This window comes from Ovis canadensis, chromosome 1, assembly GCF_042477335.2.
Source record: "Ovis canadensis isolate MfBH-ARS-UI-01 breed Bighorn chromosome 1, ARS-UI_OviCan_v2, whole genome shotgun sequence".
Taxonomy (NCBI): Eukaryota; Metazoa; Chordata; class Mammalia; order Artiodactyla; family Bovidae; genus Ovis; species Ovis canadensis.
Genome location: NC_091245.1, coordinates 262,039,136 through 262,052,319, shown reverse-complemented (window position 1 = coordinate 262,052,319; position 13,184 = coordinate 262,039,136). Strand labels below are relative to the sequence as shown.

Below are 13,184 nucleotides of genomic sequence, written 5' to 3'. Positions count from 1 at the left end.
AATGGCAGCTTTGAAGTTTTTTGAAAAAGGGATGGTCTATATTATTTCCAGTCTTTGATTATGTGGGAAAGAAAAAGAGGGGATTTGTATACCTCCTTATCTGTGTGAAAGCAGCATTCTAATCAGAACGCCTCCCTCCCACTTCACCCCCGCTACCCCCAGTCTCTGCAGAAGAGCGGGTCGGTTGTGGCCATGACAGGAGATGGGGTAAATGACGCAGTTGCTCTGAAGGCTGCGGACATTGGAGTTGCGATGGGTCAGACTGGCACAGATGTTTGCAAGGAGGCAGCTGACATGATCCTGGTGGATGACGATTTTCAAACCATCATGTAAGTTTTCCTTCACTGAACGCACATCAGAGAGTTTCTGCCTATCCTTTTCTGCACCTCATTGCAGAAAAGTATTGAGCAGTTTTAGATGTTGGATGAGCTAAACTATTTTACTAAACCAAGCAATCATGTTTTGTGTCCTGCTGTGTAGTTTTGGGGGAAATTATTTGTATGGAATGGACTTAAAAAATGGCAGGGCTATTCATTTAAGAAGTATTACTGAGTACCAGCCAAGTTTCACGTTTCCTTGCCACTAGTGTGGTGGTACAGCAGTGGACCTTCATGTGGTTTTATTCAAGTTAAATTCAGGCTCTCAGGAATAAGCATGTGCCTGGCTTTATGAAAAGATTATAAATAAAGATCCCATCCATATCTGTTTCCTTATGTCAGGAATTCTTCACATTGTCAATGATGCAGTTTATCATTTGAATTGATTTATTTCATCCATAGTTTCTAATTGATTTAAGATTCTTCCATAATAACCTGCTGGTGGCATTAACCCATGTGGCCTCAGGTGGAACATGTGGGCCCTCAGGACCCAGAATTGCAAGGTTCTTCTAAGGATAGAAGATACTTAATTTCCATTCTTAGAATTGTATAAAAATCTCAGAAGATAGGATAGTTTGTTTATAAAATACATGTTTTCCTAGACTGAGCAAAGTGAGTGAGAGGATTTTCATGAATCTTTGTAAAATATATTCTTTTTATAATTCTGTTACAACATATACCTAATTGTATCTAGGAATAACAGATAAGTTAAATTCTGTAATTCTTATGTCATTGCCATTTAATTTCTGACCTGCATTAACTTAACCCCTTAACATATATACATCTGTACCTTTAAGAAAAATAAACTTGGGAGGGTTAAAGAAGATAATTGTTTTAGTATTATAAATGTGTATTATTGTCTTGTATAGAAATACAGTATGTGATTTTAATGTTGAAATGTCTTTAAGAATGAAAATTGTTATGAAATTAGTTCAGGTACAGTAGGAGGCTTGATTTTAATGCCTTGCCAGATAGTGTTTCTGTATTAGTTTTAATTATGTAAGTAAAATTGTTTTATTAATGTATGAGTTTTATCAGTTGGGAGCTTGGTTTCAAAATTAGTTCCACAGTACTGCTGTATCCTTATTTTTTTGTGATTATATTTTCTCACGTAATTTTATTTTTAACTTTCAGGTCTGCAATTGAAGAGGGTAAAGGGATTTATAATAATATTAAAAATTTTGTTAGATTCCAGCTGAGCACGTAAGTTTGTAAGAAATTGTGACAAACTTATGGGTCTTATAGATAAATGATTCAAAAAGTAGAATTGAAACAGAATGCCTATAAGCTTCTGGGCTCTATTTCTCGTATATAAGTTTTCCAGTGTGAAAACTGAATTCTGTCCTAAAACTAAACATGGCATGATAAAGAGGTTCTAAATATAATTACTTGTCTATATCATCATCAAAATATATTAACTGTTGTGGCTTATTTAATACCTTCTGAAGTAACTAAGAAAGAGGTGTCAAATTTTCATTTTTCTTCTTGGTATCTTTTTCCAAAAGCAGTGGCTTTTATTGTAGTCTATTACAAAACACAGTTATAAAAATATCATTGAAACTCTTAACTGTTATCTGAACTCAGTTAAAAAAATCTTCCTCTATTTGTTGTTGTTATCTAAACGCTTTGCAAATCCTTTATTAGACTGCTGTGGATTTTAAGGGCTAACTCTTTAGATCATAAGGGCTAAATATTCACACTAGTGAAGCAGTAGCTTACTTGGAAATACAGGCTTCCTTTAAAAGAACAGTAGTAACGTGAGAGTTTTAAATGCTAAGAAAGTGATTTCATAAAATTAGCAAGAATTATACAATGTTGATCCATTTTAAAAAATAACTCTTTCTTTCGATAGGAGTATAGCAGCATTAACTTTAATCTCACTGGCTACATTAATGAACTTTCCCAATCCTCTCAATGCCATGCAGATTTTGTGGATCAATATTATTATGGATGGACCTCCAGCTCAGAGGTAAGAGTTTCCTCATTTGTAAACTAGAAGGACAAGGATGGCCTTATATCCTGATAGTTAAGCTCTAAGACTTCATTCCCGGGCAGCATCAGAAATCTCTGCAGCATCATGTTTGTTTTAAGTCCTGTGATGTGAGCATATCATTTATTCTTCTGGGATGCTCATTCATGCATTATGATATGGGCTTTTACACTGAGATCAGAGCAGGGAACAGGTATAGTCCCTGTCCTTGAAGTAAGCTGTTTGTTTCTTAGAATAGAATGTAATGGAGAAATCTCTCTTTGGCTTTAGTGCTATTACCAAGGTTCCACTGTCAATTCTTAGAGACTTCGGGAAAGTATTGAAGGACTACTTCAATACTGTAGTATTGAGCATCTAATGTTTTCTTTTATAATAACCGGGCCCTAGATACAGCTTTCTTAACAGAGTAATTAATATGTATCAGTGTATAACAAATTATCCTAGTTGAAACTTCCTTGCATGAAAGATACTTCAAAATCCAGTTGGTTAGTCATGTATTTCAGGCCATATTTGAAATAAGTTATATAAATGAAATGGGGCATTTTGAAATTTGATTATCAGGCCTCTACCAAACTGTGGCAAATAAACAAAACAGCCAAGAGTGAAAAAAATTATGGGTGTTTTTGAGTGATCGTAGCCAAGGTTTTTTCATAATTCAACATTTTGTTTCCATAAGAAGGCATTTAGTTTCTGGGATAATTGAGGTCAATGAACTTGTGAAAGTAATAAATCCAAATTTTACTTAAAACTTTAATTCACTTTTCTGTTTGTTTTGAAGCCTTGGAGTAGAACCAGTGGATAAAGATGTCATTCGTAAACCTCCACGCAACTGGAAAGACAGCATTTTGACCAAAAACCTGATACTTAAAATACTTGTTTCCTCAATAATCATTGTTTGTGGGACTTTGTTTGTCTTCTGGCGGGAGGTATACTCACTGGATAAGTTGTTATATTAAATGCATTCTGTATGACAGGATTCCATTATTTTTGGATATTAAACAGAAGGCTGGAAGTTAGGATAATCTTCAAAAATAGAATAAAACATTTAAAAATAGTTTGATTTCAGTATTTATGGGTTAATAGAATTCCTGATTCATATTTTAGAATTTAAATATGCAGAGAAATATCAAATACAATAAAAATTAGCATGAATATTTGGGTAGAAGTTAGAAAATCTGAGCCTTTAGTATAGCTATTTTAATGTCATTAAAAAGGAAAGTTGTTTTTAATGTCCAGTTTACAGTTTGGGAGAAGACTTTTTTCTTTATGTAGACTACAGTCCATGGGGTCGCTGAGGGTCGGACATGACTGAGCGACTTCACTTTCACTTCTATGCACTGGAGAAGGAAATGGCAACCCACTCCAGTGTTCTTGCCTGGAGAATCCCAGGGATGGGGAAGCCTGGTGGGCTGCCGTCTGTGGGGTTGCACAGAGTCGGACACAACTGAAGTGACTTAGCAGCAGACTACAGCTATTCTTTAGGTGACTTATTTAAAGGGTGTATGGGAAATTTAAGTTGCTTATATGACTTATGGGCTTCCCTGGTGGCTCAGAGGTTAAAGCGTCTGCCTGCAATGCAGGAGACCTGGGTTCGATCCCTGGGTCGGGAAGATCCCCTGGAGAAGGAAATGGCAACCAACTCCAGTATTCTTGCCTGGAGAACCCCATGGACGGAGGAGCCTGGTAGGCTTCAGTCCATGGGATCACAAAGAATCAGACACGACTGAGCGACTTCACTTCACTTTCACTTATATGGCTTATATCTTAGACTAAAGCTTTTTTAAGAGAAAGAAAATATTAGCCCTTTAAAAGCATGTAGTATTTGTCCATTAAATTCAGCCAACTGAAAATCTTTTTCTCTCAACAGCTGCGAGACAATGTGATAACACCTCGGGACACAACAATGACTTTCACGTGCTTTGTGTTTTTTGACATGTTCAATGCACTGAGTTCCAGATCTCAGGTACGCTTGAGTGATTGTAGCTGGCTAATTCAATTGGGTAGAGTACTCTCTGTAAGTGGGCAAGGTTTTTAGCTTTGCTTGCTTTTGTAGCCTTGATTACAGGTCCAGATATAGCCTTCCTACAGACATGTGTTCTAACAGGGGTAGGAGATTTGGGGAGATAAGCCTTAACCTTGGCCAGAAGATTAAAGTAACTCACAGATGTCATCACCTGATTTTTCCTCCTTTCATTTTCTTATTGTCTGTAGCTACGTGATAGGTTCAAGTTAACATTATCTGAGCATAGGACAAAGTTCATGGCCACTATTAAGATGGTGTACTTTCTTCTCATTATAGAACAAAGTATTATTAGACGTAGGAGCAGTTTTGTGCATATTAACATTTTCTTAGTATCTCCATCAGTGTGTCAAAACTTAGGACATTTAAAATTTTCTTTTCTTCCCATGCTGTATCTTAAGGTGGATGGTCTTCTCTTGATTGAAGTGCTTTGATATAAATTACTGGGCTAGAACCTAATGGTACTTTTTCAGAGCATGTTGTTCTTGGAAACTAGTTATATTTGCCGCCTGACTGTTCATTTCAGTTTTAGAGCACCTTAGGAATCCTTAACTATTTATTACCATTCACCATGCTTGAACTTTCCAAGTACAATGCATTAATTTAGACTAATTTTTAAAGAAGCTATAGTATTTGGGTTTTGTTCTGTGAAAGGCATTTTTACTTTTTCAGTATACATGTAACTAAGTCCAATCTTCAAGAAAGTTTCTTAGATTATGTACCTTAATGAAATGATTTAGAAAAGAATCATATACAAAGAAAGTTTTATGCTCTGGAATGCTAAAGGGAGTTTCTGTGGCCTTTATTTTTTAATAGAATCACTTTTCTGGGGGGGCGTGCTGTGTGGCATGTGGGATTTTTAGTTCCCCAACAAGGGATCAAACCCAGGACCCTTGCATTGGGAGCATAGAGTCTTAACCACTGGGCAGTCAGAAAAGACCTAGTATCACTTTTAAAGAAAGTCCTTGATAAAGGAAAGGTGCTTTAAAATTCACCCTACTCTGTGTAAATTATTTCAAAATATAATTAAGAAATTTCATATACTAGTATTGTAGAATTCAGTCCAGCTTACTAAAAATTAGAGGTGAATATAATAGTAAAGAAGTTGTTTCTAGTAATAACTGAACTCTCTGCTCTGCCAACAGACCAAATCTGTGTTTGAGATTGGACTCTGCAGTAATAAAATGTTTTGCTATGCAGTTCTTGGATCCATCATGGGACAGTTATTAGTTATTTACTTTCCTCCACTTCAGAAAGTTTTTCAGACTGAGAGCCTAAGTATACTGGGTAAAAGAAATGTTATGTTTTATAATTTATATATTATAAATGAGTTGTAAATATTTTTCTAATGCATTTAAGAAAACTTTTTAAAAAGTGAAATAAGTGGCTTGCTTTGAAAAATATGTGTGCTGTTTCTATTTGGAATCACATTTAGGGGAGTCACTCCCCCAAATCTGGTTTTAAACTTTTCTGGTAATTTTTTTCTTGTTAATTTTTTATAGGTTATCACTCATCAAAATCATATTTGGTGATTCTGAAAGACAGAGTAATTGTAGTTGATAACTTTTTAATTTTGTGTGAAGAAAAAACTAGATTTAAGCTCACTAAAAACCAGATGGCTCGTCTTTAAAATTACCATTTTGGTTGTTAAGCTAACATTTTCCTATTTGCATGTCTTATTTTATGAAATAACAGCCCTAAAAACAGAGTTTTACTAAGTTGATGTGGAAAGTGAAAGTCACTCAGTTGTGTCTGACTCTTTGCGACCCCATGGACTGTGTCCTTGGAATTCTCTAGGCCAGAATACTGGAGTGGGTAGCCTTTCCCTTCTCCAGGGTATCTTCCCAACCCAGGGATTGAACCCAGGTCTTACGCATTGTGGGTGGATTATTAACCAGCTGAGGGCCTCAAAGGAAGCCCAAGAATACTGGAGTGAGTAACCTATCCCTTTTCCAGCAGATCTTCCTGACCCAGGAATTGAACTGGGGTCTCCTGCATTGCAGGCGGATTCTTTACCAACTGAGCTATCAGGGAAGCCTAATGTTGGAAAACAGACATTATTTTTTCATACACTGTGGGTGAAATGTATCATCATATAGTACATTTAAAAGTTAATCTTCCTGTGTAAGTGTGAGGATGGATGCATTTTATGATAATGCTAGTTCTCACTCTTGGGTTTTTAAAGTTAATTTGGATATTTTTGATCACTATTTTTTGCTGTAAGTTAATCTTAATGTCGAACTAGTTTAATTTCAGGATTTTAATTTCATACTCATATTCTTTCCTCTTTTTTAAAAAATGGAGTTTTAAGACAGGTGAAATTTTTTGGAGCAGTAAATAAGAATGAGCTAGTGTGAAACACCATTGTAAAGACATGGTCTTTTAACAGTAACTTGCAAGTGGAATACATGCAGATTTCAATCAAGTTATTCCCCACTGCTTGAACAGCCTTTAAAAAACAGAAAACTCTTGGTTGTGTTGCTGTTAAAGTTTGTGATTCTCAGGTTATTGTTCAGGGAAAGCAGTCAGAGGACTTGTTCTCTGGGTTCTAGTTCTCTGGTGCTGCTTGTCCTTGCTGTGTGACTTTGCCTAAGTCATTTGGTGCATTTGAGCTTTACTTTCCTTATTTTTAAACTGAGGCTAATTGTGGCTACTCAAGGAATGGTTGAGAAATAATGTATTTTAAAAGCTGTGGTAAAATGCTAGAAAAACATAAGCTATTAACCTCTGAAATTATAAGTTCAAAGAATTGTAAAACTCTGTTTTTTCTTACAGATTTACTGTTTCTTCTGGGTCTCACCTCATCAGTGTGCATAGTGGCAGAAATTATCAAGAAGGTTGAAAGGAGCAGAGAGAAGATCCAGAAGCCTGCTAGCTCAACATCGTCGTCTTTTCTTGAAGTATGATGCATATTGCATTCTTTTATTTGCAAACTAGGAATTGCAGTCTGAGGATCATTTAGAAGGGCAAGTTCAAGAGGATAAAATGAAGATTTGAGAACTTTTGAACTTTTTATTGACTAAAAATGAGTGTTAAAGACTTGAGACTTTAACCTGCTGAGAGTCCCAAATGAAATTATGCAACTTTGGTAACATTTTCCTTGATTTAAATTGGCTTTTGCAATTGAATGGAACTTCATAAAGTGTATGGGCAGTTATTTAATTTAAAAAAAAAAAAAAGGTAAAACCTGAACCACCTTCTGCACTTAAAAGAGGTCTAACAGTTCAAATACACTATCTATTCTAGATAGACATGATTTTTTTTTAATTTTTAAATATTGTACTATTTATGGTGGTGGGGCTTTCTTACTAATACACAAATAAATTTAATCATTTCAAAGGCATTCTGTTGGTTTAGGAAGTTAATTCCCAGGAGTGCCATATTTCAGCTACTGTATGTCCTTTTCCCTGCAGTGTAAGCAGTTCAGCTACCTTGTGTTATCATTTTTGTATCTCACGTTTTTTGCACAGGATGTGACCACTGTCAGATCACTGTTCTTTTCTTTCTTTTTGTGATTGAAAAGCCTATACTGCAATTTGAAGTAAATGTTTGCTTTTCTTAGTAAGTGTAAATGGTTGCCTTTTTTCTTCCTTTTTTTATTTTTGGTATGAGTCTTTGGTCTAGCAAAATTAATAAATATAGAGCTGTTGAGTAGCTTTCTAGGTAGGGTAGCTAGGGTAGGGTAGTAATTAACATTTAGTCATGGAGTTAAAAATATTTAAGACTGTTTGGGCTGAAATTGATAGCAGATTTATATTAACTTGTTATGCCTTTTTTTAGAGTTAATGTAAATACATATTTTGTCAAGTATCATCTTGATGAAGTCACCTCCTAAATATAAATCCAAGTACCTCACCTGAATATCTGAATTGTATTATTTTCAATGTCTTTTTATGTGTACTTTAAAGAATCTTTTTTAGAAAGTATAGAGTGGGAAACTTCAAGAATTGAAAAGCCTCAAACTTAACTAAACAGACAGTTTAGGGACCAGAGTATAAGTGGGAGATTTTGTGCTGACCTTGGTTTCCGTGAATCTGCAGCTTTGGGGCCTCGGTGGAGCACAGCCCAGAGTCTGTCCCTCTCCTGCTTCCACCAGTATCTTCTGTCTTCTTTCTGCTTTACTGGGCAAGCTAAAGAAATAGATAGATTTGCTCGGAATGCCATCAGTTTTTGTAATAGCTGGATGGGGTGTAGGTAATTTTTGAGTGTGTGGCAAATTTGGGCCAGAAATTCAGAATTAGAAATACATTTTCTGTTGAGTATTTCTCTCTGAAACAGAAACGGGTCTCAACTTCTTACATGTTTAATTCTTCCTAAAGTTTACTGAATTTTGTATTTTATAATTATACTCTCCAGTTTTTATCTTGAATATTAAACTGCACTGTTAGCAACACAGTACTTTTGTTAACGATAGGAAACATACCTGTTCTGTGAGTCTGTGGGGATATAACTGAAACAATTTAGTATAAGGACCTGAAATGTCTGCAGTTTATTCTACTTTACTCTTTAAGGCTTGATAGTCAAATGTACATGGAAGCCATTGTCTAATCAACTTTTTCTTTAGTGATGGTGATGTTTCATATCTAAATTTTGTAATAAGTTTTCTTCTCTGTTACAAAGACTTCAAATACGTATTAAGTGCACGTCAATCTTTTGCTTTGCATTTTAGGTTCATATGAAATAAATGTGCCTATTCCGATATATAAGATTTTAAACCTCCCCCCAGAATGATTTATTTTCAAAAGTTAAGGTTCTTCCAGTTGGGACTGTTAATGTTAAAATCATATGGATGTTGAAGATACAGAAATTACACAGTACTCATAGGACATTGAATCTGTGATTTAAAAAGAAGTGAAATGTATAATACAGATATCCATCTGTATAACAGATTTCCCACAGTAAAACAACAAATTAGTCTGTCTCTGTGTGTATTTCATATAGCATATTATCTGAATTAGCATGGATAATCCAAATGCACTAGTATCTAAACTTTTATTTTTTCCCCATTTCTTGGCCCTAAGACCTGCTAGATGTAGCCCCTAACAATACTAACTTGATTTTTCCATGTTAGACTACCTCATGAAGTTTTTTGTCCTCAAAGTGATTAAATGTCAGGGAAGAAAAGGAACTTTAATTCACCAACTAGGTAGACAGTCCTCAGAGGAGTCCCACTGACTGCAGAGGAATGAGACTTAGCATGTTCTCTCAGATTTGTGCTTAGCATCGCATGACCCAGCGATGAAACAGTGTGAGACGAGGCAGACTACACAGCCTCCCCCCAGGACACAGACTTCTTTTAATAGCAGTAACTTCACTGACAAGAATAAAGCACATTTTTGTGTCTCTTGCCCTAGCAAGGCATACCTGTTAGACTGACAGTCTTTCTGAGTCATTGCAAATTTTGATCTCTTTCATGTAGTACCTAAGTAAAGTGAACACTAGCCATACTCACAACAGCTTCTCAGTGACAGGACCTGGTTTGGTGGCAAACAATAAATATAAGATCTAAGAACCTCAGTTAACTTTACCTTGCTTTCTGCCTCTGTCACTTGGCAGTTTGTGTGCATTTTATTTCTACATATGACTCCCCTGAACTTAGATGGATGAATTGACTGTCATTTGAGAAAGGTGGTGGCATCTGTGCCCTTCAAGAGTTCATGCAACAGGTTAGCTGAGGATATAACGTTAACAGGCTATCTGATCAAAGTTCATAGTGGTATTTGCATGTTTATTTTGAAAATACACATACATTAAAAATGAATACAGTGCACATCTTACTGAAAGTTTCCGCTGACACTGACTTTTGGAAATCTTTGAAATGCCTTTTTAGAGTAAGCTGTGACCCAAATAGTAGCTGATTTGCATACTAAAACATGGTGTGGATAAATGTTAAACCTAACTGGTATATGGGTGGACAGACAGATTATCCTGATAATTAAGCTCCCTTGAGCTCAGTTAGTATTTGCAATGACTATGAACTCTTGTTGGGTTTGGGGGTTTGGTTTTCAGAGTTGGTGGTTATTAATAATGGATAATGGTTAACCAGTCCTTGATATTAATGTAGGTATAATAGTCTTCAAATAGTTTGGTAGGTTTCTGTTTGGGAAGTTCTCAGTCTTAACTTGGAGACGAAAGTGAAATACATTAAGTACAGTGGTTAAGTGCTGCCCCAAGAGCTACAGCAGCAAGAGAAATAACTTCACTGGAAGATGTGATCAAGGAAATTACCTGGAACTAGTGGCATCTTAATCATACCGTAAATTGAGAAACTCCAGTCAAGGACAGCAGGATGTGGCAACCAAAAGCCATAACCTCTGCAGAGTGTTGGTGGAGTCTGGAAGGGACGGGTGAAAATCACAGGAGTTTAGGGCTATGGTAAGGCCTAGCCTGATTGGAGGGCAGGACAGACAGGCTGGAGCCTCGTGAAGGAGGTGAAGGAGAAGAATCTGAGTTACAGCCTGCTGGAAGATTTCAAGAGTGTGGAGTTGGGGTTTTTGTCTTGTAACATGCTGAGGGGGGAGTTCAGAGGGTAAGGACAAAACAGAGAGACTGATTAGAGAACTGTAGACGCTTAAGGCTTAGAGGGACCAACTGAGATGTGGCAATTAGTATGGAGAGGAGAACATGGAATTTCTGCCTTCTAAGAGCATTTGACGTGACCTGATAGGGGGACGAGCAGACACTACATCTTCTAGCTTTTTGGCTTGGATACTAGAGTGTTGGGAAAATTTCCAGAGCTGAGCAGCTTTTAGTGGGACACAGGTTGATTTGAAGTGTGAAGTCTGTGATGTTCTTTTCATATTAGATGAGGTTTCTAGCCTGGGATGAATTAAACTATGGCTGACTAATTATAGGTAATAGGAAAATAATTTCTTGTTACACACGTTGATTTTATACGTATATATATGTGTATGTGTAAGTAAAATGATTTCATTCCAATCCTAAAGAAAGGAAAAGTCAAAGAGTGTTCAAACTACCACACAGTTGCACTCATCTCAGACATCAGCAAAGTAATGCTCAAAATTCTTCAAGCTAGGCTTCAACAGTATGTGAATGGAGAATTTCCAGATGTTCAAGCTGGATTTAGAAAAGGCAGAGGAATCAGGGATCAAATTGCCAACATTCGTTGGATCATAGGAAAAGCAAGAGAATTTCAGAAAAACATCTGCTTCATTGAAGACTACGCTAACGCCTTTGACTTTGTGGAACACAACAAACTGGAAAACTCTTCAAGAGATGCAAATACCAGACCACCTTACCTGCCTCCAGGGAAATCTGTATGTAGCTCAAGAAGCAACAGTTAGAACCAGACATGGAACAATGGACTGGTTCAAAATTGGGAAAGGAATATATCAAGGCTGTATATTGTCACCCTGCTCATTTAACTTATATGCAGAGTACATCATGCGAAATGCTGGGCTGGATGAACCACAAGCTGGAATCAAGATTGCTGGGAGAAAAATCAATAACCTCAGATTTGCAGATAACACCCTTATGGGAGAGGGTGAAGAAAAACTAAAGAGCATCTTAATAAAGGTGAAAGAAGAGAGTGAAAAAGCTGACTTAAAACTCAACATTCAAAAAACTTAGATCATGGCATCTGTTCCCATCACTATGGCAAATAAATGGGGATGCAATGGAAACAGTGACAGACTTTCTTGGGCTCCAAAATCACTGCAGATGGTGACTGCAGTCACTAAATTAAAAGATGCTTGCTCCTTGGAAGAAAAGCTATGACCAACCTAGACAGCATATTAAAAAGCAGAGACATTGCTTTGCTGACAAAGGTCTGTATAGTTAAAGCTATGGTTTTTCCAGTAGTCATGTATGGATGTGAGAGTTGGACCATAAAGATAGCTGAGAATTGATGCTTTTGAACTGTGGTATTGAAGAAGACTCCTGAGAGTCCCTTGGGCTGCAAGGAGATCAAACCAGTCAATACTAAAGGAAATCAGTCTTGAATATTCATTGGAAGGACTGATGCTGTATCTGAAGTCCCAATATTTTGGCCACCTGATGTGAAGAACTGACTCATGTGAAAAGACCCTTATGCTGGGAAAGATTGAAGGCAGGGAAGGGGACAACAGAGGCTGGATGGCATCACTGACTTGATGGATATGAATTTGAGCAAACTCTGAGAGTTGGTGATAGACAGGGAATCCGGCATGCTGCAGTCCATGGGGTCACAAAGAGTCGGGCACGACTTTACAACTGAACTGAAATAAAGCGATGGGAATCTAGAAAAATGTAGTGATGAACCTATTTGCAAGGCAGGAATAGAAAATAAGTAAGTGTATGGAGTGATAAATACGTCCATAGAGAGTGGACTTGTGGACACAGTGGGGGAAGGAGGGCTGGGATGAAGTGAGCAAGTAACAGTGACATATATACACTACCACGTGTAAAACAGACTGCTGGTGAGTGCCTGCGATAGAGCGCAGAAGCTAAGCTTGGTGCTCTGTGAGGACCTAAGGGGTGGGATGTGGGGAGTTGAGAGGGTGGCTCAAGCAGAGGGGTATATGTATACATATGACTGATTCACACTGTTGTACAGAAGAAACTAACACAACATTGTAAAGCAGTTACTCTCCAATTAAAAACACATTATAAAAAAGCAGTAAATGAATGTAACCTCAGCTTTGAGAGAGTAAGATGCTTTTTGAAAGTAATTTCTTTAGTTATTAAGAGTTATTGTAAGAGTAGAAAACAGTGCTGATTTTTGTTTTTGTTTGCATTTTACGCATAGTTCTTTGGATCTCGAACCTCCTATCTCAGTGTTTCAACACAATCCACTTAT

The 13,184-nt window shown here is 36.8% G+C and overlaps 1 protein-coding gene across 7 annotated transcripts in view; it reads left to right on the top strand.

Moving 5' to 3' along the window:
* The window catches only part of ATP2C1 (ATPase secretory pathway Ca2+ transporting 1), a 160,470-nt gene extending 152,518 nt beyond the window's left edge, over positions 1-7,952 (top strand). For all 7 annotated transcript variants that reach the window (XM_069565559.1, XM_069565589.1, XM_069565608.1 and 4 more), the window contains 7 exons: positions 163-329; positions 1,512-1,580; positions 2,230-2,346; positions 3,146-3,293; positions 4,235-4,330; positions 5,533-5,674; positions 7,163-7,952. In XM_069565559.1, coding sequence (XP_069421660.1) covers positions 163-329; positions 1,512-1,580; positions 2,230-2,346; positions 3,146-3,293; positions 4,235-4,330; positions 5,533-5,674; positions 7,163-7,293 — 870 coding nt within the window. In that variant the 3' untranslated portion in view covers positions 7,294-7,952. The remainder of the gene's footprint in view (positions 1-162; positions 330-1,511; positions 1,581-2,229; positions 2,347-3,145; positions 3,294-4,234; positions 4,331-5,532; positions 5,675-7,162) is intronic.
* Positions 7,953-13,184: the final 5,232 nt, after the last annotated feature.